General features: G+C 53.8%; 2 protein-coding genes across 2 annotated transcripts in view; one reads left to right on the plus strand and one right to left on the minus strand.

Annotated features, from left to right (window-relative positions):
* Positions 1-1,122, plus strand: part of LOC121273471 (cell adhesion molecule 3-like) — an 81,267-nt gene extending 80,145 nt beyond the window's left edge. The window contains exon 6 of the mRNA XM_041180634.1: positions 1,058-1,122. Within this exon, the coding sequence (XP_041036568.1) occupies positions 1,058-1,122 (65 nt within the window). The remainder of the gene's footprint in view (positions 1-1,057) is intronic.
* Positions 1,123-3,467: 2,345 nt separating this feature from the next.
* The window catches only part of LOC121273472 (cell adhesion molecule 3-like), a 33,645-nt gene continuing 12,112 nt past the window's right edge, over positions 3,468-25,000 (minus strand). Inside the window, exons 3-4 of the mRNA XM_041180635.1 lie at positions 5,742-5,867; positions 3,468-3,625 (exon numbers count right to left, since the gene is read on the minus strand). Of these exons, the coding sequence (XP_041036569.1) occupies positions 3,507-3,625; positions 5,742-5,867 (245 nt within the window). The 3' untranslated portion in view covers positions 3,468-3,506. The remainder of the gene's footprint in view (positions 3,626-5,741; positions 5,868-25,000) is intronic.

Here is a 25,000-nt window from a genome sequence, read left to right on the forward strand (position 1 = left end):
GGGAGCCCCCCCCCCCCGCCCCCCCCCCCACTCCCCCACCTCCCCCACTCCCCACACCCCCCACACCCCCTACCCCCCAACTCCCACACCCCCTACCCCCCCCCCCCCACCCCCCACCACCCCACTCCCCCAACCCCCACCCCCCGCACCCACACCCCACCCTCCCCCCACTCCCACACCCACCCACACCCGCAACCCCCCACTCTCAATCCCCACCCTCCCACACTCCCCCCAAACCCCCACCCCCACAGTCCCCCCACTCACACCCCCCCCCACCACCCTCCCACACTCCCCCACTCCCCAATCTCACCCCCCAACACCGCCCGCCCCCACCACCCCCCCCACACCCGTTCACCCCCTCAGAGAAGACAAAGACGACGTAAGAAAAAGGCCGACGAGAATCATCTTCACTCCTGGTTTGTTTTGCGTGTTTTTTTTTTTTTTTTTGTTTGTTTGTTTCAATTCCATCCTTTTTTATTTGAAAATATTTGGAAAATCCCAGCTCCGCCCGGAGAGACGATGAATACAGGTTCCTACAGGAAGTTGGGGGGGGTGGTGGGAGGTCATGATCTGGCAAGTCGGCCAATCGCGGCGCCGTTTAAAATACGAACGTGAGCATCTGAGCCAATCGCAGCGCTGCTTCTTCATCACACATAGGTAGACGTCTACTTAATATTCATATTTATATCATATATATATATATATATCATGTATACATAACATCAGCCAATCATAACAGGTCTCGCTGATTAATGAGCGTGCTTGGGAGCCCCTCTTGACCAATAGCAGCCCTTGGGAAGGGCACTGAGCGGGCTCGGAAACAGCCAATGGCAGAGCGGCATTCTGCTTGGCGGGGCAGCCATCTTGTCCCATTCACCGGCCCGAGGATCAGCTGGAGTTTACCGCCACCCCCCCCCCCACCCCCGACCCTCCACCACCCGCGCCCCAAAACCTGTCACCCGGGGGGATTCCTTCTCAAAGCAACCACCCGTCCCCTGACCTCCTACCCACCACACCCGCACATGAACAAACACAGATATTTATTTATACAACTCAGATAAAGACTTCACGCACAGAAAACAGAACACAGCTCTCCTATTTACAGAGGGGATCCGCTCCTGAACTCACTCGACAGGGGGTGAGATACAAAGGAAAGCTCCCTCTACACCGTCCCCATCAAACACTCCCAGGACAGGTACAGCACGGGGTTAGATACAGAGTAAATCTCCCTCTACACTGTCCCCATCAAATACTCCCAGGACAGGTACAGCACGGGGTTAGATACAGAGTAAATCTCCCTCTACACTGTCCCCATCAAACACTCCCAGGACCGGTACAACACGGGGTTAGATACAGAGTAAATCTCCCTCTACACTGTCCCCATCAAACACTCCCAGGACAGGTACAGCACGGGGTTAGATACAGGGTAAATCTCCCTCTACACTGTCCCCATCAAACACTCCCAGGACAGGTACAACACGGGGTTAGATACAGAGTAAATCTCCCTCTACACTGTCCCCATCAAACACTCCCAGGACAGGTACAGCACGGGGTTAGATACAGAGTAAATCTCCCTCTACACCGTCCCCATCAAACACTCCCAGGACAGGTACAGCACAGGGCTAGATACAGAGTAAATCTCCCTCTACACTGTCCCCATCAAACACTCCCAGGACAGGTACAGCACGGGGTTAGATACAGAGTAAATCTCCCTCTGCACCGTCCCCATGAAACACTCCCAGTACAGGTACAGCACGGGGTTAGATACAGAGTAAATCTCCCTCTACACTGTCCCCATCAAACACTCCCAGGACAGGTACAGCACGGGGTTAGATACAGAGTAAATCTCCCTCTACACTGTCCCCATCAAACACTCCCAGGACAGGTACAGCAAGGGGTTAGATATAGAGTAAATCTCACTCTAAACGGTCCCCATCAAACATTCCCAGGACAGGTACAGCACAGGGTTAGATACAGAGTAAATCTCCCTCTACACTGTCCCCATCAAACACTCCCAGGACAGGTACAGCACAGAGTTAGATACAGAGTAAATCTCCCTCTACACTGTCCCCATCAAAAACTCCCAGGACAGGTACAGCACAGGGTTAGATACAGAGTAAAGCTCCCTCTACACTGTCCCCATCAAACACTCCCAGGACAGGTACAGTGCGGGTTTAGATACAGAGTAAATCTCCCTCTACACTGTCCCCATCAAACACTCCCAGGACAGGTACAGCACGGGGTTAGATACAGGGTAAATCTCCCTCTACACTGTCCACACCAAACACTCCCAGGACAGGTACAGCACAGGGTTAGATACAGAGTAAATCTCCCTCTGCACCGTCCCCATCAAACACTCCCAGGACAGGTACAGCACAGGGTTAGATACAGAGTAAATCTCTCTCTACACTGTCCCCATCAAACACTCCCAGGACAGGTACAGCAAGGGGTTAGATATAGAGTAAATCTCACTCTAAACGGTCCCCATCAAACACTCCCAGGACAGGTACAGCACAGGGTTAGGTACAGAGTAAAGCTCCCTCTACACTGTCCCCATGAAACACTCCCAGGACAGGTACAGTGCGGGTTTAGATACAGAGTAAATCTCCCTCTACACTGTCCCCATCAAACACTCCCAGGACAGGTACAGCACGGGGTTAGATACAGAGTAAATCTCCCTCTACACCGTCCCCAATCAAACCCTGTGCTTTCCCCCCCTGCCTGTGCCTCGCTAACCTGTCCCCGGCCTGTTGCGGGGTGCCAGGGAGGTGGGGGTAGTAGAGGGGTGGGGGCCGGTGTTGTGTGGGGCGGGTGTGGTCCTGGATTGGTGGGGTTGGGGGGGCGGGGGTGGGGGGGGGCGGTGGGGCGTAGAAGGTGGAGCGAGACCCCTTCTGCCTAGCCCCCACCGTTCAGGGAATGGGTGCCGCCGGGAGTGCCTGCTTACCCCTACCCCCTGCACGACACCCCCCGCCCCCACCCCATTCTGCCCCCCGCACACCCACCCACCCAACCCAACCCACCCCACCCCCGCTGCAAGCAGCCTTGGCCTCTCTCCGGCTGAGTCGATGAAGGGAATGCACAGGGCGAGAGAGCTAGCGAAGGTTCCACGCGATGTCGAGGATCCACATTATGTTGAAAGCTGTGAGACGCGGGTTAGGATTAGCAAGCCCCGGTAACCCAGCACAGCCGCCAGGTCACTCTCCCCGGCAGAGTCGCACTCCCTCGGAGGGCCCTGGTTCTCCTCCGTCACCCCCCACCCCCACTCCCTTCCCCGCCCCCCCCGTTCACTCTGACCCGCTTCACCCCCCCGCACCGTCTGGCTCCATTCCACACCCCCCCTCCCCCACTCCCCCCGGCACCAGCACACCACCCCACCCCCCACCCCAAGAAAACCCCCCAAAACCCTACCCCCCACCCCCCCCACCGCCCCACTTCCCCCCCACTCCCCCACCCCCACTGTTGCCCAACAAGCACCAGGTCCCTCCGCTGGAGGCCACTCTGCCCCTCTAAATGAAATACTCCTTCTTGTCCTCCGAACTGGAGTGGCCGACTTCGGCGTTGATGATGGCTGTGTCCGCGTCTGGAGCATCGTCCGAGCCCTTGGCCTCGTGTGTCAGGTACGTGCCTGGGTAGGGGTGGAAGGGAGAGCGAGAGAGAGAGAGAGAGAGAGAGAGAGAGAGAGTATGAGAGAGAGAGAGAGAGAGAGAGAGAGAGACAGAGAGAGACAGACAGAGAGAGACAGACTCTCGGCAGGTCTCGCATCGCAAGGTATTTCAGACTCATCTCTGTCAGGAGACACGAGGTGGTCAAAATCGCAGCCTGAGGGGGAGGTTTTCAGGAGCGTCTCAAAGGAGGAGAGTGAGCGAGAGAGGGGGAGAGTAAGAGAGAGAGAGGTGGGGAGGGTGAGGGACGGAATTCCAGAGCTCAGGGCCCCCCCAGGCAGCTGAAGGCACGGCCGCCAACGGTGGAGCGATGGGAATCAGGGGATGGTCAGGAGGCCGGAATTGGAGGAGAGCCGAGATCTCAGAGGGTCGTAGGAGGTTACAGAGATAGGGAGGGTTGTAGGGACTGGAGGAGGTTACAGAGATAGGGAGGGTTGTAGGGGCTGGAGCAGGTTACAGGGATAGGGAGGGTCGTAGGGGCTGGAGGAGGTTACAGAGATAGGGAGGGACTTTGGGGCTGGAGGAGGTTACAGAGATAGGGAGGGTCATAGGGGCTGGAGGTGGTCACAGAGATAGGGAGGGTTGGAGGGGCTGGAGGAGGTTACAGAGATCTCAGAGGGTTGGAGGGGCTGGAGGGGGGTACAGAGATAGGGAGGGTTGTAGGGACTGGAGGATATTACAGAGATAGGGAGGGTTGTAGGGGCTGGAGGATGTTACAGAGATAGGGAGCGTTGTAGGCGTGGAGGAGGTTACAGAGATAGGGAGGGATGTAGGGGCTGGAGGAGGTTACAGAGTAGGGAGGGTTGTAGGGGCTGGAGGAGTTTACAGAGATAGGGAGGGTTGTTGGGGATGGAGGAGGTTACAGAGATAGGGAGGGATGTAGGGGCTGGAGGAGGTTACAGAGATAGGGAGGGTTGTAGGGGCTGGAGGAGTTTACAGAGATAGGGAGGGTTGTAGGGACTGGAGGAGGTTACAGGGATAGGGAGAGTTGTTGGGGATGGAGGAGGTTACAGAGATAGGGAGGGTTGTAGGGACTGGAGGAGGTTACAGGGTTAGGGAGGATTATCGGGGCTGGAGAAGGTTACAGAGAAAGGGAGGGTTGTTGGGGATGGAGGAGGTTACAGAGGTAGGGAGGGTGTAGGTGCTGGAGTAGGTTACAGAGATAGGGAGGGTGTAGGTGCTGGAGGAGGTTACAGAGATAGGGAGGGTTGTAGGGACTGGAGGAGGTTACAGAGATAGGGATGGTTGTAGGGACTAGAGGAGGTTACAGAGATAGGGAGGGTTGTAGGGACTGGAGGAGGTTACAGAGATAGGGAGGGTGTAGGTGCTGGAGGAGGTTACAGAGATAGGGAGGGTTGTAGGGACTGGAGGAGGTTACAGAGATAGGGAGGGTTGTAGGGACTGGAGGAGGTTACAGAGATAGGGAGGGTTGTAGGGACTGGAGGAGGTTACAGAGATAGGGAGGGTTGTAGGGGTGGAGGAGGTTACAGGGATAGGGAGGGTTGTAGGGACTGGAGGAGTTTACAGAGATAGGGAGGGTTGTAGGGACTGGAGGAGGTTACAGAGATAGGGAGGGTTGTAGGGACTGGAGGAGGTTACAGAGATAGGGAGCGTTGTAGGGGACTGGAGGAGGTTACAGAGATAGGGAGGGTTGTAGGGACTGGAGGAGGTTACAGAGATAGGGAGGGTTGTAGGGGCTGGAGGAGGTTACAGAGATAGGGAGGTGTGTAGGGGTGGAGGAGGTTACAGAGATAGGGAGGGGTGTAGGGGTGGAGGAGGTTACAGGGATAGGGAGGGGTGTAGGGGTGGAGGAGGTTACAGGGATAGGGAGTGCATGAGGAATCCATGCCGGGATTTGAAAACTACGTTGAGGATTGCCATATCGAGACATCACACGACCGGGAGCCAGGGGAGAAAGCAGAGCGGGGGTGATGGGTGAATGGGCTCGCATATTGGTTCTGTCTTCCCAGAATGGAATTGGAGGGATCCAGCAGCCGATGTCGGGTAAGCGGATGAGAGTGAGGCTGGGGGTGGGCTGGCAGTTTGCAGTGACGGAGGGGTGATGGGTGTGTGACTTACCCTTGTGCCTGATGAGGTAGCGGATCAGGATAATCAGGAGGCAGAGAGCTACGAACACAATGACAGCCACAATCCCACCAATAACAGCGTGGTCAATGCTTGACTGGGTGAGTTGGGACAGAGGGTCTGTGTGAGGAGAAAGAGACAGAAAACAGAGAGAACCAGAGAAGTGAAGCAGAGAACATGCAGCACACAAGCTCCGGGCACCGCAAAGCACATCATACCCCCGCTATCCGACAGTGCAGCACTCCCTCAGTACTGACACTCCGACAGTGCAGCACTCCCTCAGTACTGACACTCCGACAGTGCAGCACTCGCTCAGTACTGACCCTCCGACAGTGCGGCTCTCCCTCAGTACTGACCCTCCGACAGTGCGGCTCTCCCTCAGTACTGACCCTCCGACAGTGCGGCTCTCCCTCAGTACTGACCCTCCGACAGTGCAGCACTCCCTCAGTACTGACCCTCCGACAGTGCGGCTCTCCCTCAGTACTGACCCTCCGACAGTGCGGCTCTCCCTCAGTACTGACCCTCCGACAGTGCGGCTCTCCCTCAGTACTGAACCTCCGACAGTGCGGCTCTCCCTCAGTACTGACCCTCCGACAGTGCGGCTCTCCCTCAGTACTGACCCTCCGACAGTGCAGCACTCCCTCAGTACTGACCCTCCGACAGTGCGGCACTCCCTCAGTACTGACCCTTCAACAGTGCAGCACTCCCTCAGTACTGACCCACCCACAGTGCAGCACTCCCTCATTACTGACCCTCCAACAGTGCAGCACTCCCTCAGTACTGACCCTCCCACAGTGCAGCACTCCCTCAGTACTGACCCTCCGACAGTGCGGCGCTCCCTCAGTACTGACCCTCCGACAGTGCGGCGCTCCCTCAATGCTGACCCTCCGACAGTGCGGCACTCCCTCAGTACTGACCCTCCGACAGTGCAGCACTCCCTCAGTACTGACCCTCCGACAGTGCAGCACTCCCTCAGTACTGACCCTCCGACAGTGCAGCATTCCCTCAGTACTGACCCTCCGACAGTGCGGCACTCCCTCAGTACTGACCTTCCGACAGTATGGCGCTCCCTCAGTACTGACCCTCCGACAGTGCAGCACTCCTTCAGTACTGACCCTCCGACAGTGCGGCACTCCCTCACTACTGATCCTTTGACAGTCCAGCACTCCTTCAGTACTGACCCTCCGACAGTGCAGCACTCCCTCAATACTGACCCTCCGACAGTGCGGACACTTTTTCTGTACTGACCCTCCGACAGTGCAGCACTCCCTCAGTACTGACCCTCCGACAGTGCGGCACTCCCTCAGTACTGACCCTTTGACAGCGCAGCACTCCTTCAGTACTGACCCTCCGACAATGCGGCATTTTTTCAGTACTGGCCACCGTGGAGAGTCAGCCAGATATGTGGCTTTGAAATGTCTGGGCTGAAACCCATGACCTCGTGTCTCAGAGACGGGCAGACCACGCATGGAGGCGGCTTCAACACCTGGCATCTGTTGTACTCACCAGTAGGATGCCCATCGGGACATAACATTCTCAATCTATTCCATCGTGGATTAAGCGAGCAGTGAGGAACAGATTTGAAAGATATTGATTGCTGACTCTTGCTCCCCTCTGTCCTCCATTAACCCCCATTTCCACTCTCCTCCCCGTTCTCTCTCTGCTCTTTCTCTTTGGACATTCTGTTCTCTCTCTCTCTCTCAAACTACCTTCTTACTCTCCCATCCCTGCCCCTCTCCCCACCCCTCCCTCTCTCTCTCTCACAATTCCCCTCCTCTTTCACCGCCCCAATCGCTCTCTCTCTCTCTCTCATGACCTTCCCTCCCTCTCAGCACTTTGGTCTCCCTCTCTATCACGCATTCCCCACCTCTCTCCCTCCATCTCTCAGCTACATTTTCTATCGGTCTCCAACTTGCCCGTCTCTCCCCATTCCCCACTCTCTCCCCGATATACCCGCTCACGTTGTCACCACCCTCTCTCTGACACTCTGTCACCCATCTCTCATTGCCACCCATCTCATCTCTCTGCCACCTGTCTCCCTCTCTCTCTCTCTGCCACTCGTCTCTCTCTTTCTCTGCCACCCATCTCTCTCTCTCTCTCTTTCTCTCTCTCTGCCACCCGTCTCCCTCTCTCTCTCTCTCTCTCTGCCACCCATCTCTCCCTTTCTCTCTCTGCCACCCGTCTCTCCCTCTCTCTCTCTGCCACCCGTCTCTCTCTCTCTCTCTCTCTCTCTCTCTCTCTTTCTCTCTCTCTGCCACCCATCTCTCTCTCTCTCTTGTCCTCCCTCTCCCGCTCTCAATGTATGTCTCTCCCCCATGGCCGCTCCCTCTCTTTCACTCTTGCACACCATTTCTCTTGTCCAACTGTACTTCATCTGCTTCTTACATACCCCCACCCATCTTAAACTGAATTCTGAATTAAAGACACACATGACGTATAGAGAGAGAGAGAGAGAGAGAGAGCATGAGATAGAGGGTGAGTGAGAGAGAGAAAGTGACAGTGAGAGAGAGGGAGAGAAAGATTCAGTGAGAGAGAGGCAGAGAGAGAGAGAGCACGAACATGAGAGTGAAAGAGCAAGGGCGAAAGGAGGAGAAGCAAGGATAGAGAGAGAGATAGAGAGAGAAAGAGAGAATGAGGGCTGAAGGAGCAGAGGCAAGGATAGAGAGAGGGAATGAGATATAGGATTGAACGAGGAGAGACAAGGCTTGAGCGAGAGAAAGAGAGTGTGAGCTTTAGGAGGAGTGAGAAGGGTAGAGAGAGAGGGAAAGAGGGCTGAATGAGGAGAGACAAGGATAGAGAGAGAGAGGGCTGAATGAGGAGAGACAAGGATGGAGAGAGAGAGAGAGAGAGAGAGACAAAGAGGCAGAGAGGCAGAGAGAAGGAGGGAGAGAGAGGGAGAGACAGAAAGAAGGAGGGAGAGAGGGAGAGAAAGGGCTAAAGCAGGACAGAGAAGGACAAAGAGAAAGAGAGAGTGAGGAGGAGCATGAGAGAGCGAGAGATGAAAGAGGAGAGAGAAGGATGGAGACAGAGCGGGTGAGATAGAGCTAGAGAAAGAGAGAGAGGGGGAGAGGGAGAGAGAGAGAGAGGGTTGATGGAGGAGTGAAAAGGGTATAGATATAGAAAAAGGGAGAGGGAGACAGTTCAGGACGGCTGAAGGAGGAGAGACAAGTAAAGATAGAGAGAGAGAGAGAGTGAACGATGGGGCTAAAGGAGGAGAGAGAGGATTAGGGAGAGAAAGGGCTGAAGCTATATATATATATAGAGAGAGAGAATGAGAAAGCGAGCGAGAGCTATAGGAGGTGAGAAGGATAGAGAGAGAGAGACAGAGACAGAGAAGGAGGGAGGGAGAGGGAGAGAGAGTGAGGGCTGAAAGTGGAGAGAGAAGGAGAGAGAGAAAGCTGAAGGAAGAGAGGCAAGGATAGAGAGAGAGTGAGAGAGAGAGCTGAAGGAGGAGAGGAGGATAGAGAGAGAGAGAGAGGGCTGAAGGAGGAGAGACAAGGATGGAGAGATAGAGAGAGGGCTGAAGGAGGAGAGACAAGGATAGAGAGAGAGAGAGAGGGCTGAAGGAGGAGAGACAAGGATAGAGAGAGAGAGAAAGGACTGAAGGAGGAGAGACAAGGATGGAGAGATAGAGAGAGGGCTGAAGGAGGAGAGACAAGGATAGAGAGAGAGAGAGGGCTGAAGGAGGAGAGAAGGATAGAGAGAGAGAGAGGGCTGAAGGAGGAGAGACAAGGATAGAGAGATAGAGAGAGGGCTGAAGGAGGAGTGACAAGGATAGAGAGAGAGAGAGCGAGAGGGCTGAAGGAGGAGTGACAAGGGTAGAGAGAGAGAGAGGGCTGAAGGAAGAGTGACAAGGATAGAGAGAGAGAGAGGGCTGAAGGAGGAGAGGCAAAGATAGAGAGAGAGAGAGAGAGGGCTGAAGGAGGAGCGACAAGGTTAGAGAGAGAGAGAGAGGACTGAAGGAGGAGAGACAAGGATGGAGAGATAGAGAGAGGGCTGAAGGAGGAGAGACAAGGATAGAGAGAGAGAGAGGGCTGAAGGAGGAGAGAAGGATAGAGAGAGAGAGAGGGCTGAAGGAGGAGCGACAAGGATAGAGAGAAAGAGAGAGGGCTGAAGGAGGAGTGACAAGGATAGAGAGAGAGAGAGGGCTGAAGGAGGAGAGGCAAGGATAGAGAGAGAGAGAGAGAGGGCTGAAGGAGGAGTGACAAGGATAGAGAGAGAGAGAGAGAGAGAGGGCTGAAGGAGGAGTGACAAGGATAGAGAGAGAGAGAGAGGGCTGAAGGAGGAGTGACAAGGATAGAGAGAGAGAGAGGGCTGAAGGAGGAGAGGCAAAGATAGAGAGAGAGAGAGAGAGGGCTGAAGGAGGAGAGACAAGGTTAGAGAGAGAGAGAGAGGACTGAAGGAGGAGAGACAAGGATGGAGAGATAGAGAGAGGGCTGAAGGAGGAGAGACAAGGATAGAGAGAGAGAGAGGGCTGAAGGAGGAGAGAAGGATAGAGAGAGAGAGAGGGCTGAAGGTGGAGAGACAAGGATATAGAGAAAGAGAGAGGGCTGAAGGAGGAGTGACAAGGATAGAGAGAGAGAGAGGGCTGAAGGAGGAGAGGCAAGGATAGAGAGAGAGAGAGAGAGAGGGCTGAAGGAGGAGAGACAAGGTTAGAGAGAGAGAGAGGGCTGAAGGAGGAGAGACAAGGATAGAGAGAGAGAGAGAGAGAGAGGGCTGAAGGAGGAGAGACAAGGATGGAGAGAGGGAGAGAGGGTGAAGGAGGAGAGACAAGGATAGAGAGAGAGAGAGAGGGTGAAGGAGTAGAGACAAGGATAGAGAGAGAGAGAGAGGGCTGAAGGAGGAGAGACAAGGATGGAGAGAGAGAGAGAGAGAGCTGAAGGAGGAGAGACAAGGTTAGAGAGAGAGAGAGAGGGCTGAAGGAGGAGAGACAAGGATGGAGAGAGAGAGAGAGAGGGCTGAAGGAGGAGTGACAAGGATAGAGAGAGAGAGAGAGGGCTGAAGGAGGAGAGACAAGGATAGGGAGAGAGAGAGAGGGCTGAAGGAGGAGAGACAAGGATAGAGAGAGAGAGAGAGGGCTGAAGGAGGAGAGACAAGGATGGAGAGAGAGAGAGAGAGCTGAAGGAGGAGAGACAAGGATGGAGAGAGAGAGAGAGAGGGCTGAAGGAGGAGAGAAGGATAGAGAGAGAGAGACAGAGGGCTGAAGGAGAAGAGACAAGGATAGAGAGAGAGAGAGAGCGCTGAAGGAGGAGAGACAAGAATAGAGAGAGAGAGAGACCGGGAGGGAGGGACAAAAATAGAGAGAGTGAGAGAGGGCTGAAGGAGGAGGGACAAGGATAGAGTGAGAGAGAGAGGGCTGAAGGAGGAGAGACAAGGATAGAGAGAAAGAGAGAGGGCTGAAGGAGGAGTGACAAGGATAGAGAGAGAGAGAGGGCTGAAGGAGGAGTGACAAGGATAGAGAGAGAGAGAGGGCTGAAGGAGGAGAGGCAAAATAGAGAGAGAGAGAGGGCTGAAGGAGGAGAGACAAGGTTAGAGAGAGAGAGAGGGCTGAAGGAGGAGAGACAAGGATAGAGAGAGAGAGAGAGAGAGAGAGAGAGAGGGCTGAAGGAGGAGAGACAAGGATAGAGAGAGAGAGAGAGGGTGAAGGAGTAGAGACAAGGATAGAGAGAGAGAGAGAGGGCTGAAGGAGGAGAGACAAGGATGGAGAGAGAGAGAGAGAGCTGAAGGAGGAGAGACAAGGTTAGAGAGAGAGAGAGAGAGAGAGGGCTGAAGGAGGAGTGACAAGGATAGAGAGAAGGAGAGAGAGAGGGCTGAAGGAGGAGTGACAAGGATAGAGAGAGAGAGAGGGCTGAAGGAGGAGAGACAAGGATAGAGAGAGAGAGAGAGAGAGAGAGAGAGAGGGCTGAAGGAGGAGAGACAAGGTTAGAGAGAGAGAGAGGGCTGAAGGAGGAGAGACAAGGATAGAGAGAGAGAGAGAGAGAGAGAGAGAGGGCTGAAGGAGGAGAGACAAGGATAGAGAGAGGGAGAGAGGGTGAAGGAGGAGAGACAAGGATAGAGAGAGAGAGAGAGAGGGTGAAGGAGTAGAGACAAGGATAGAGAGAGAGAGAGAGAGGGCTGAAGGAGGAGAGACAAGGATGGAGAGAGAGAGGGAGAGAGCTGAAGGAGGAGAGACAAGGTTAGAGAGAGAGAGAGAGGGCTGAAGGAGGAGTGACAAGGATAGAGAGAGGGAGAGAGGGTGAAGGAGGAGAGACAAGGATAGAGAGAGAGAGAGAGGGTGAAGGAGTAGAGACAAGGATAGAGAGAGACAGGGCTGAAGGAGAGAGACAAGGATAGAGAGAGAGAGAGAGAGCTGAAGGAGGAGAGACAAGGTTAGAGAGAGAGAGAGAGGGCTGAAGGAGGAGAGACAAGGATAGAGAGAAAGAGAGAGGGCTGAAGGAGGAGTGACAAGGATAGAGAGAGAGAGAGGGCTGAAGGAGGAGTGACAAGGATAGAGAGAGAGGGCTGAAGGAGGAGAGGCAAAATAGAGAGAGAGAGAGAGGGCTGAAGGAGGAGAGACAAGGTTAGAGAGAGAGAGAGGGCTGAAGGAGGAGAGACAAGGATAGAGAGAGAGAGAGAGAGAGAGAGAGAGGGCTGAAGGAGGAGAGACAAGGATAGAGAGAGAGAGAGGGTGAAGGAGTAGAGATAAGGATAGAGAGAGAGAGAGAGGGCTGAAGGAGGAGAGACAAGGATGGAGAGAGAGAGAGAGAGCTGAAGGAGGAGAGACAAGGATGGAGAGAGAGAGAGAGAGAGGGCTGAAGGAGGAGTGACAAGGATAGAGAGAGGGAGAGAGAGAGGGCTGAAGGAGGAGTGACAAGGATAGAGAGAGAGAGAGGGCTGAAGGAGGAGAGGCAAAATAGAGAGAGAGAGAGAGAGAGAGGGCTGAAGGAGGAGAGACAAGGTTAGAGAGAGAGAGAGGGCTGAAGGAGGAGAGACAAGGATAGAGAGAGAGAGAGAGAGAGAGAGAGAGGGCTGAAGGAGGAGAGACAAGGATAGAGAGAGGGAGAGAGGGTGAAGGAGGAGTGACAAGGATAGAGAGAGGGAGAGAGGGTGAAGGAGTAGAGACAAGGATAGAGAGAGAGAGAGAGGGTGAAGGAGGAGAGACAAGGATAGAGAGAGAGAGACAGAGACAGAGAAGGAGGGAGGGAGAGGGAGAGAGAGTGAGGGCTGAAAGTGGAGAGAGAAGGAGAGAGAGAAAGCTGAAGGAAGAGAGGCAAGGATAGAGAGAGAGTGAGAGAGAGAGCTGAAGGAGGAGAGGAGGATAGAGAGAGAGAGAGAGGGCTGAAGGAGGAGAGACAAGGATGGAGAGATAGAGAGAGGGCTGAAGGAGGAGAGACAAGGATAGAGAGAGAGAGAGAGGGCTGAAGGAGGAGAGACAAGGATAGAGAGAGAGAGAAAGGACTGAAGGAGGAGAGACAAGGATGGAGAGATAGAGAGAGGGCTGAAGGAGGAGAGACAAGGATAGAGAGAGAGAGAGGGCTGAAGGAGGAGAGAAGGATAGAGAGAGAGAGAGGGCTGAAGGAGGAGAGACAAGGATAGAGAGAAAGAGAGAGGGCTGAAGGAGGAGTGACAAGGATAGAGAGAGAGAGAGCGAGAGGGCTGAAGGAGGAGTGACAAGGGTAGAGAGAGAGAGAGGGCTGAAGGAAGAGTGACAAGGATAGAGAGAGAGAGAGGGCTGAAGGAGGAGAGGCAAAGATAGAGAGAGAGAGAGAGAGGGCTGAAGGAGGAGCGACAAGGTTAGAGAGAGAGAGAGAGGACTGAAGGAGGAGAGACAAGGATGGAGAGATAGAGAGAGGGCTGAAGGAGGAGAGACAAGGATAGAGAGAGAGAGAGGGCTGAAGGAGGAGAGAAGGATAGAGAGAGAGAGAGGGCTGAAGGAGGAGAGACAAGGATAGAGAGAAAGAGAGAGGGCTGAAGGAGGAGTGACAAGGATAGAGAGAGAGAGAGGGCTGAAGGAGGAGAGGCAAGGATAGAGAGAGAGAGAGAGAGGGCTGAAGGAGGAGTGACAAGGATAGAGAGAGAGAGAGAGAGAGAGGGCTGAAGGAGGAGTGACAAGGATAGAGAGAGAGAGAGAGGGCTGAAGGAGGAGTGACAAGGATAGAGAGAGAGAGAGGGCTGAAGGAGGAGAGGCAAAGATAGAGAGAGAGAGAGAGAGGGCTGAAGGAGGAGAGACAAGGTTAGAGAGAGAGAGAGAGGACTGAAGGAGGAGAGACAAGGATGGAGAGATAGAGAGAGGGCTGAAGGAGGAGAGACAAGGATAGAGAGAGAGAGAGGGCTGAAGGAGGAGAGAAGGATAGAGAGAGAGAGAGGGCTGAAGGTGGAGAGACAAGGATATAGAGAAAGAGAGAGGGCTGAAGGAGGAGTGACAAGGATAGAGAGAGAGAGAGGGCTGAAGGAGGAGAGGCAAGGATAGAGAGAGAGAGAGAGAGAGGGCTGAAGGAGGAGAGACAAGGTTAGAGAGAGAGAGAGGGCTGAAGGAGGAGAGACAAGGATAGAGAGAGAGAGAGAGAGAGAGGGCTGAAGGAGGAGAGACAAGGATGGAGAGAGGGAGAGAGGGTGAAGGAGGAGAGACAAGGATAGAGAGAGAGAGAGAGGGTGAAGGAGTAGAGACAAGGATAGAGAGAGAGAGAGAGGGCTGAAGGAGGAGAGACAAGGATGGAGAGAGAGAGAGAGAGAGCTGAAGGAGGAGAGACAAGGTTAGAGAGAGAGAGAGAGGGCTGAAGGAGGAGAGACAAGGATGGAGAGAGAGAGAGAGAGGGCTGAAGGAGGAGTGACAAGGATAGAGAGAGAGAGAGAGGGCTGAAGGAGGAGAGACAAGGATAGGGAGAGAGAGAGAGGGCTGAAGGAGGAGAGACAAGGATAGAGAGAGAGAGAGAGGGCTGAAGGAGGAGAGACAAGGATGGAGAGAGAGAGAGAGAGCTGAAGGAGGAGAGACAAGGATGGAGAGAGAGAGAGAGAGGGCTGAAGGAGGAGAGAAGGATAGAGAGAGAGAGACAGAGGGCTGAAGGAGAAGAGACAAGGATAGAGAGAGAGAGAGAGCGCTGAAGGAGGAGAGACAAGAATAGAGAGAGAGAGAGACCGGGAGGGAGGGACAAAAATAGAGAGAGTGAGAGAGGGCTGAAGGAGGAGGGACAAGGATAGAGTGAGAGAGAGAGGGCTGAAGGAGGAGAGACAAGGATAGAGAGAAAGAGAGAGGGCTGAAGGAGGAGTGACAAGGATAGAGAGAGAGAGAGGGCTGAAGGAGGAGTGACAAGGATAGAGAGAGAGAGAGGGCTGAAGGAGGAGAGGCAAAATAGAGAGAGAGAGAGGGCTGAAGGAGGAGAGACAAGGTTAGAGAGAGAGAGAGGGCTGAAGGAGGAGAGACAAGGATAGAGAGAGAGAGAGAGAGAGAGAGAGAGAGGGCTGAAGGAGGAGAGACAAGGATAGAGAGAGAGAGAGAGGGTGAAGGAGTAGAGACAAGGATAGAGAGAGAGAGAGAGGGCTGAAGGAGGAGAGACAAGGATGGAGAGAGAGAGAGAGAGCTGAAGGAGGAGAGACAAGGTTAGAGAGAGAGAGAGAGAGAGAGGGCTGAAGGAGGAGTGACAAGGATAGAGAGAAGGAGAGAGAGAGGGCTGAAGGAGGAGTGACAAGGATAGAGAGAGAGAGAGGGCTGAAGGAGGAGAGACAAGGATAGAGAGAGAGAGAGAGAGAGAGAGAGAGAGGGCTGAAGGAGGAGAGACAAGGTTAGAGAGAGAGAGAGGGCTGAAGGAGGAGAGACAAGGATAGAGAGAGAGAGAGAGAGAGAGAGAGAGGGCTGAAGGAGGAGAGACAAGGATAGAGAGAGGGAGAGAGGGTGAAGGAGGAGAGACAAGGATAGAGAGAGAGAGAGAGAGGGTGAAGGAGTAGAGACAAGGATAGAGAGAGAGAGAGAGAGGGCTGAAGGAGGAGAGACAAGGATGGAGAGAGAGAGGGAGAGAGCTGAAGGAGGAGAGACAAGGTTAGAGAGAGAGAGAGAGGGCTGAAGGAGGAGTGACAAGGATAGAGAGAGGGAGAGAGGGTGAAGGAGGAGAGACAAGGATAGAGAGAGAGAGAGAGGGTGAAGGAGTAGAGACAAGGATAGAGAGAGACAGGGCTGAAGGAGAGAGACAAGGATAGAGAGAGAGAGAGAGAGCTGAAGGAGGAGAGACAAGGTTAGAGAGAGAGAGAGAGGGCTGAAGGAGGAGAGACAAGGATAGAGAGAAAGAGAGAGGGCTGAAGGAGGAGTGACAAGGATAGAGAGAGAGAGAGGGCTGAAGGAGGAGTGACAAGGATAGAGAGAGAGGGCTGAAGGAGGAGAGGCAAAATAGAGAGAGAGAGAGAGGGCTGAAGGAGGAGAGACAAGGTTAGAGAGAGAGAGAGGGCTGAAGGAGGAGAGACAAGGATAGAGAGAGAGAGAGAGAGAGAGAGAGAGGGCTGAAGGAGGAGAGACAAGGATAGAGAGAGAGAGAGGGTGAAGGAGTAGAGATAAGGATAGAGAGAGAGAGAGAGGGCTGAAGGAGGAGAGACAAGGATGGAGAGAGAGAGAGAGAGCTGAAGGAGGAGAGACAAGGATGGAGAGAGAGAGAGAGAGAGGGCTGAAGGAGGAGTGACAAGGATAGAGAGAGGGAGAGAGAGAGGGCTGAAGGAGGAGTGACAAGGATAGAGAGAGAGAGAGGGCTGAAGGAGGAGAGGCAAAATAGAGAGAGAGAGAGAGAGAGAGGGCTGAAGGAGGAGAGACAAGGTTAGAGAGAGAGAGAGGGCTGAAGGAGGAGAGACAAGGATAGAGAGAGAGAGAGAGAGAGAGAGAGAGGGCTGAAGGAGGAGAGACAAGGATAGAGAGAGGGAGAGAGGGTGAAGGAGGAGTGACAAGGATAGAGAGAGGGAGAGAGGGTGAAGGAGTAGAGACAAGGATAGAGAGAGAGAGAGAGGGTGAAGGAGGAGAGACAAGGATAGAGAGAGAGAGACAGAGACAGAGAAGGAGGGAGGGAGAGGGAGAGAGAGTGAGGGCTGAAAGTGGAGAGAGAAGGAGAGAGAGAAAGCTGAAGGAAGAGAGGCAAGGATAGAGAGAGAGTGAGAGAGAGAGCTGAAGGAGGAGAGGAGGATAGAGAGAGAGAGAGAGGGCTGAAGGAGGAGAGACAAGGATGGAGAGATAGAGAGAGGGCTGAAGGAGGAGAGACAAGGATAGAGAGAGAGAGAGAGGGCTGAAGGAGGAGAGACAAGGATAGAGAGAGAGAGAAAGGACTGAAGGAGGAGAGACAAGGATGGAGAGATAGAGAGAGGGCTGAAGGAGGAGAGACAAGGATAGAGAGAGAGAGAGGGCTGAAGGAGGAGAGAAGGATAGAGAGAGAGAGAGGGCTGAAGGAGGAGAGACAAGGATAGAGAGAAAGAGAGAGGGCTGAAGGAGGAGTGACAAGGATAGAGAGAGAGAGAGCGAGAGGGCTGAAGGAGGAGTGACAAGGGTAGAGAGAGAGAGAGGGCTGAAGGAAGAGTGACAAGGATAGAGAGAGAGAGAGGGCTGAAGGAGGAGAGGCAAAGATAGAGAGAGAGAGAGAGAGGGCTGAAGGAGGAGCGACAAGGTTAGAGAGAGAGAGAGAGGACTGAAGGAGGAGAGACAAGGATGGAGAGATAGAGAGAGGGCTGAAGGAGGAGAGACAAGGATAGAGAGAGAGAGAGGGCTGAAGGAGGAGAGAAGGATAGAGAGAGAGAGAGGGCTGAAGGAGGAGCGACAAGGATAGAGAGAAAGAGAGAGGGCTGAAGGAGGAGTGACAAGGATAGAGAGAGAGAGAGGGCTGAAGGAGGAGAGGCAAGGATAGAGAGAGAGAGAGAGAGGGCTGAAGGAGGAGTGACAAGGATAGAGAGAGAGAGAGAGAGAGAGGGCTGAAGGAGGAGTGACAAGGATAGAGAGAGAGAGAGAGGGCTGAAGGAGGAGTGACAAGGATAGAGAGAGAGAGAGGGCTGAAGGAGGAGAGGCAAAGATAGAGAGAGAGAGAGAGAGGGCTGAAGGAGGAGAGACAAGGTTAGAGAGAGAGAGAGAGGACTGAAGGAGGAGAGACAAGGATGGAGAGATAGAGAGAGGGCTGAAGGAGGAGAGACAAGGATAGAGAGAGAGAGAGGGCTGAAGGAGGAGAGAAGGATAGAGAGAGAGAGAGGGCTGAAGGTGGAGAGACAAGGATATAGAGAAAGAGAGAGGGCTGAAGGAGGAGTGACAAGGATAGAGAGAGAGAGAGGGCTGAAGGAGGAGAGGCAAGGATAGAGAGAGAGAGAGAGAGAGGGCTGAAGGAGGAGAGACAAGGTTAGAGAGAGAGAGAGGGCTGAAGGAGGAGAGACAAGGATAGAGAGAGAGAGAGAGAGAGAGGGCTGAAGGAGGAGAGACAAGGATGGAGAGAGGGAGAGAGGGTGAAGGAGGAGAGACAAGGATAGAGAGAGAGAGAGAGGGTGAAGGAGTAGAGACAAGGATAGAGAGAGAGAGAGAGGGCTGAAGGAGGAGAGACAAGGATGGAGAGAGAGAGAGAGAGAGCTGAAGGAGGAGAGACAAGGTTAGAGAGAGAGAGAGAGGGCTGAAGGAGGAGAGACAAGGATGGAGAGAGAGAGAGAGAGGGCTGAAGGAGGAGTGACAAGGATAGAGAGAGAGAGAGAGGGCTGAAGGAGGAGAGACAAGGATAGGGAGAGAGAGAGAGGGCTGAAGGAGGAGAGACAAGGATAGAGAGAGAGAGAGAGGGCTGAAGGAGGAGAGACAAGGATGGAGAGAGAGAGAGAGAGCTGAAGGAGGAGAGACAAGGATGGAGAGAGAGAGAGAGAGGGCTGAAGGAGGAGAGAAGGATAGAGAGAGAGAGACAGAGGGCTGAAGGAGAAGAGACAAGGATAGAGAGAGAGAGAGAGCGCTGAAGGAGGAGAGACAAGAATAGAGAGAGAGAGAGACCGGGAGGGAGGGACAAAAATAGAGAGAGTGAGAGAGGGCTGAAGGAGGAGGGACAAGGATAGAGTGAGAGAGAGAGGGCTGAAGGAGGAGAGACAAGGATAGAGAGAAAGAGAGAGGGCTGAAGGAGGAGTGACAAGGATAGAGAGAGAGAGAGGGCTGAAGGAGGAGTGACAAGGATAGAGAGAGAGAGAGGGCTGAAGGAGGAGAGGCAAAATAGAGAGAGAGAGAGGGCTGAAGGAGGAGAGACAAGGTTAGAGAGAGAGAGAGGGCTGAAGGAGGAGAGACAAGGATAGAGAGAGAGAGAGAGAGAGAGAGAGAGAGGGCTGAAGGAGGAGAGACAAGGATAGAGAGAGAGAGAGAGGGTGAAGGAGTAGAGACAAGGATAGAGAGAGAGAGAGAGGGCTGAAGGAGGAGAGACAAGGATGGAGAGAGAGAGAGAGAGCTGAAGGAGGAGAGACAAGGTTAGAGAGAGAGAGAGAGAGAGAGGGCTGAAGGAGGAGTGACAAGGATAGAGAGAAGGAGAGAGAGAGGGCTGAAGGAGGAGTGACAAGGATAGAGAGAGAGAGAGGGCTGAAGGAGGAGAGACAAGGATAGAGAGAGAGAGAGAGAGAGAGAGAGAGAGGGCTGAAGGAGGAGAGACAAGGTTAGAGAGAGAGAGAGGGCTGAAGGAGGAGAGACAAGGATAGAGAGAGAGAGAGAGAGAGAGAGAGAGGGCTGAAGGAGGAGAGACAAGGATAGAGAGAGGGAGAGAGGGTGAAGGAGGAGAGACAAGGATAGAGAGAGAGAGAGAGAGGGTGAAGGAGTAGAGACAAGGATAGAGAGAGAGAGAGAGAGGGCTGAAGGAGGAGAGACAAGGATGGAGAGAGAGAGGGAGAGAGCTGAAGGAGGAGAGACAAGGTTAGAGAGAGAGAGAGAGGGCTGAAGGAGGAGTGACAAGGATAGAGAGAGGGAGAGAGGGTGAAGGAGGAGAGACAAGGATAGAGAGAGAGAGAGAGGGTGAAGGAGTAGAGACAAGGATAGAGAGAGACAGGGCTGAAGGAGAGAGACAAGGATAGAGAGAGAGAGAGAGAGCTGAAGGAGGAGAGACAAGGTTAGAGAGAGAGAGAGAGGGCTGAAGGAGGAGAGACAAGGATAGAGAGAAAGAGAGAGGGCTGAAGGAGGAGTGACAAGGATAGAGAGAGAGAGAGGGCTGAAGGAGGAGTGACAAGGATAGAGAGAGAGGGCTGAAGGAGGAGAGGCAAAATAGAGAGAGAGAGAGAGGGCTGAAGGAGGAGAGACAAGGTTAGAGAGAGAGAGAGGGCTGAAGGAGGAGAGACAAGGATAGAGAGAGAGAGAGAGAGAGAGAGAGAGGGCTGAAGGAGGAGAGACAAGGATAGAGAGAGAGAGAGGGTGAAGGAGTAGAGATAAGGATAGAGAGAGAGAGAGAGGGCTGAAGGAGGAGAGACAAGGATGGAGAGAGAGAGAGAGAGCTGAAGGAGGAGAGACAAGGATGGAGAGAGAGAGAGAGAGAGGGCTGAAGGAGGAGTGACAAGGATAGAGAGAGGGAGAGAGAGAGGGCTGAAGGAGGAGTGACAAGGATAGAGAGAGAGAGAGGGCTGAAGGAGGAGAGGCAAAATAGAGAGAGAGAGAGAGAGAGGGCTGAAGGAGGAGAGACAAGGTTAGAGAGAGAGAGAGGGCTGAAGGAGGAGAGACAAGGATAGAGAGAGAGAGAGAGAGAGAGAGAGAGGGCTGAAGGAGGAGAGACAAGGATAGAGAGAGGGAGAGAGGGTGAAGGAGGAGTGACAAGGATAGAGAGAGGGAGAGAGGGTGAAGGAGTAGAGACAAGGATAGAGAGAGAGAGAGAGGGTGAAGGAGGAGAGACAAGGATAGAGAGAGAGAGAGAGAGAGCTGAAGGAGGAGAGACAAGGTTAGAGAGAGAGAGAGAGGGCTGAAGGAGGAGTGACAAGGATAGAGAGAGAGAGAGAGGGCTGAAGGGGGAGAGGCAAAGATAGAGAGAGAGAGAGAGAGGGCTGAAGGAGGAGAGACAAGCTTAGAGAGAGAGAGAGGGCTGAAGGAGGAGAGACAAGGATAGAGAGAGAGAGAGAGAGGGCTGAAGGAGGAGAGACAAGGATGTAGAGAGAGAGAGAGAGAGCTGAAGGAGGAGAGACAAGGTTAGAGAGAGAGAGAGAGGGCTGGAGGAGGAGAGAAGGATAGAGAGAGAGAGAGGGCTGAAGGAGGAGAGACAAGGATAGAGAGAGAGAGAGAGAGGGCTGAAAGAGGAGAGACAAGGATAGAGAGAGAGAGAAGGCTGAAGGAGGAGAGACAAGGATAGAGAGAGAGAGAGGGCTGAAGGAAGAGAGCAAGGATGGAGAGAGAGAGAGAGAGAGAGCTGAAGGAGGAGAGACAAGGTTAGAGAGAGAGAGAGAGAGAGGGCTGAAGGAGGAGAGAAGGATAGAGAGAGAGAGAGAGGGCTGAAGGAGGAGAGACAAGGATAGAGAGAGAGAGAGAGAGCTGAAGGAGGAGAGACAAGGTTAGAGAGAGAGAGAGAGAGAGAGTGCTGGAGGAGGAGAGAAGGCTAGAGAGAGAGAGAGAGAGGGCTGAAGGAAGAGAGACAAGGATAGAGAGAGAGAGAGAGGGCTGAAGGAGGAGTGAAGGATAGAGAGAGAGAGAGAGGGCTGAAGGAGGAGAGACAAGGATAGAGAGAGAGAGAGAGAGTGCTGGAGGAGGAGAGAAGGATAGAGAGAGAGAGAGAGAGGGCTGAAGGAGGAGTGAAGGATAGAGAGAGAGAGAGAGGGCTGAAGGAGGAGAGACAAGAATAGAGAGAGAGAGAGAGCAGGAGGGAGAGACAAGGATAGAGAGAGTGAGAGAGGGCTGAAGGAGGAGAGACAAGGATAGAAAGAGAGAGAGAGAGGGCTGAAGGAGGAGAGACAAGAATAGAGAGAGAGAGAGAGAGCGGGAGGGAGAGACAAGGATAGAGAGAGTGAGAGAGGGCTGAAGGAGGAGAGACAAGGATAGAGAGAGAGAGAGAGGGCTGAAGGAGGAGAGACAAGGATGGAGAGATAAAGAGAGAGAGCTGAAGGAGGAGAGACAAGGTTAGAGAGAGAGAGAGAGAGTGCTGAAGGAGGAGAGAAGGATAGAGAGAGAGAGAGAGAGGGCTGAAGGAAGAGAGGCAATGATAGAGAGAGAGAGAGAGGGATGAAGGAGGAGAGACATGGATAGAGAGAGAGAGAGGGCTGAAGGAGGAGAGACAAGGATAGAGAGAGAGAGAGAGAGTACTGAAGGAGGAGAGACAAGGATGGAGAGAGAGAGAGAGAGAGCTGAAGGGGGAGAGACAAGGTTAGAGAGAGAGAGAGAGAGAGGGCTGAAGGAGGAGAGAAGAATAGAGAGAGAGAGAGAGGGCTGAAGGAGGAGAGACAAGGATAGAGAGAGAGAGAGAGGGCTGAAGGAGGAGTGAATGATAGAGAGAGAGAGAGAGGGCTGAAGGAGGAGAGACAAGGATAGAGAGAGAGAGGGCTGATGGAGGAGAGACAAGGATAGAGATAGAAGAGAGAGAGGGCTGAAGGAGGAGAGACAAGGATAGAGAGAGAGAGAGGGCTGAAGGAGGAGAGACAAGGATAGAGAGAGCGAGAGAGAGGGCTGAAGGAGGAGAGACGAGGATAGAGAGAGGGAGAGAGAGAGCTGAAGGAGGAGAGAGATCAATGTTGAAAGACTGTGCTAGAGAGCAAGGACTGATGGAGGAGAGACAAGGATAGAGAGAAGGAGTGAGAACAAGAGAGTGAGCAAGGGCTGAAGAAAGAGAAAGATGGATCGAGAGAGAGCGAGAGAGAGAGAGAGAGCTCAAGGAAGTGAGACAAGGACAAAGAGAGAGTGAGAGGGGCCTAAAGGGGGAGAGATAGATAGATAGAGAGAGAGAGAGAGAGCTCAAGGAAGTGAGACAAGGACAAAGAGAGAGAGAGAGAGGAGTCTGAAGGGGGAGAGATAGATAGAGAGAGAGAGAGAGGGCTGAAGGAGGAGAGACAAGAATAGTGAGAGAGAGAGAGGGCTGAAGGAGGAGAGACAAGAATAGTGAGAGAGAGAGAGGACTGAAGGAGGAGAGACAAGAATAATGAGAGAGAGAGATTGAGAGAGGGCTGAAGGAGGAGAGACAAGAATAGTGAGAGAGAGAGAGAGGGTTGAAGGAGGAGAGACAAGAATAGTGAGAGAGAGAGGGTTGAAGGAGGAGAGACAAGAATAGTGAGAGAGAGAGAGGACTGAAGGAGGAGAGACAAGAATAATGAGAGAGAGAGATTGAGAGAGGGCTGAAGGAGGAGAGACAAGAATAGTGAGAGAGAGAGAGAGAGAGAGGGTTGAAGGAGGAGAGACAACGATAGAGAGAGAAATAGAGCAGGGGTTGAAGGAGGAGAGAGAAGGATGGAGAAAGAGCGAGAGAGTTGAAGGAGGAGAGATAGGGATAGAGAGAGAGAGAGAGGGTTGAAGGAGGAGAGATAGGGATAGAGAGAGAGAGAGAGAGGGTTGAAGGAGGAGAGAGAAGAATAGTGAGAGAGAGAGAGTGAGAGCGAGTGAGAGAGAGAGAAAGAGAGCGAGGGCTAAAGTAAGAGGGACAAAGATATAGGGAGAATGAAAGACAGAGAGAGACAGCGAGGGCTGAAGGACGATAGAGAAGGATAGAGAGAGTGAGACAGGCAAGAGCTGACGGAGGAGAGGAAAGGATAGAGAGAGAGGCAGAGAGAGAGAGGGATAGAGGAAGAAGGAGACAGGCGATAGTAGGGGGGAGGGTTGAAGGAGATGAGGAAAGATCGAGAGAATGAGGAGTGAAGGAGGAGAGGGGAAGTGGAAAGTAGCTACATGGTTATGTAGTTAGTACCTGTCTCCGGAGGGTCTGAGACCGAGCCTGGGGTGGTAGCGAGCGATGGATGGATGGAGGCGATTGCATGAGTTCGGAGTATGGAGAAAGGAAAGAGGGAGAGGGAGATGGAGAGGAGGGAGAAGGAGAGGGAGAGGAGGGAGAGGGAGAGGAGGGAGAGGGATGAGAGAGAGAGGGATGAGGGAGGGGTGATGAGAGAGAGGGGGTTGATGGAGAGGGGATGAGGGAGAGTGAGATGAGGGAGAGAGGGATGAGGGAGAGAGGGATGAGGGAGAGGGGATGAGAGAGAGGGGGATGAGGGAGAGGGGATGAGGGAGAGTGAGATGAGGGAGAGGGGATGAGGGAGGGGGAATGAGGGAGAGGGGATGAGGGAGAGTGAGATGAGGGAGAGGGGATGAGGGAGAGAGGGATGAGGGAGAGGGGATGAGGGAGAAGGGGATGAGGGAGTGGGGATGAGGGAGTGGGGATGAGGGAGAGGTGATGAGGGAGAGTGAGATGAGGGAGAGGGGATGAGGGAGAGAGGGATGAGGGAGAGAGGGATGAGGGAGAGGGGGATGAGGGAGAGGGGATGAGGGAGAGGTGATGAGGGAGTGGGGGATGAGGGAGAGGTGATGAGGGAGAGGGGGATGAGGGAGAGGGGATGAGGGAGAGGAGATGAGGGAGAGGAGATGAGGGAGAGGGGGATGGGGATGAGGGAGAGGGGATGAGGGAGAGGGGATGAGGGAAAGGGGGATGAGTGAGAGGGGAATGAGGGAGAGGGGATGAGGGAGAGTGAGATGAGGGAGAGGGGATGAGGGAGAGAGGGATGAGGGAGAGGGGATGAGGGAGAGGAGGATGAGGGAGAGGGAATGAGGGAGAGGTGATGAGGGAGTGGGGGATGAGGGAGAGGTGATGAGGGAGAGGGGATGAGGGAGAGGGGATGAGGGAGTGGGGGATGAGGGAGAGGGGATGAGGGAGAGGAGATGAGGGAGAGGGGGATGAGGGAGAGGGGATGAGGGAGAGGGGATGAGGGAGAGGGGATGAGGGAGAAGGGATAAGTGAGAGGGGGATGAGGGAGAGGAGATGAGGGAAAGGGGGATGAGGGAGAGGAGGATGAGGGAGTGGGGATGAGGGAGAGGGGGATGAGGGAGAGGGAATGAGGGAGCAGGGATGAGGGTGTGGAGATGAGGGAGAGGGGGATGAGGGAGAGGGGATGAGGGAGAGGGGATGAGGGAGTGGGAATGAGGGAGAGGGGATGAGGGAGAGTGAGATGAGGGAGAGGGGATGAGGGAGAGAGGGATGAGGGAGAGGGGATGAGGGAGAAGGGGTTGAGGGAGTGGGGATGAGGGAGTGGGGATGAGGGAGAGGTGATGAGGGAGAGTGAGATGAGGGAGAGGGGATGAGGGAGAGAGGGATGAGGGAGAGAGGGATGAGGGAGAGGGGGATGAGGGAGAGGGGATGAGGGAGAGGTGATGAGGG

This window comes from Carcharodon carcharias, assembly GCF_017639515.1.
Source record: "Carcharodon carcharias isolate sCarCar2 chromosome 24 unlocalized genomic scaffold, sCarCar2.pri SUPER_24_unloc_1, whole genome shotgun sequence".
NCBI lineage: Eukaryota > Metazoa > Chordata > Chondrichthyes > Lamniformes > Lamnidae > Carcharodon > Carcharodon carcharias.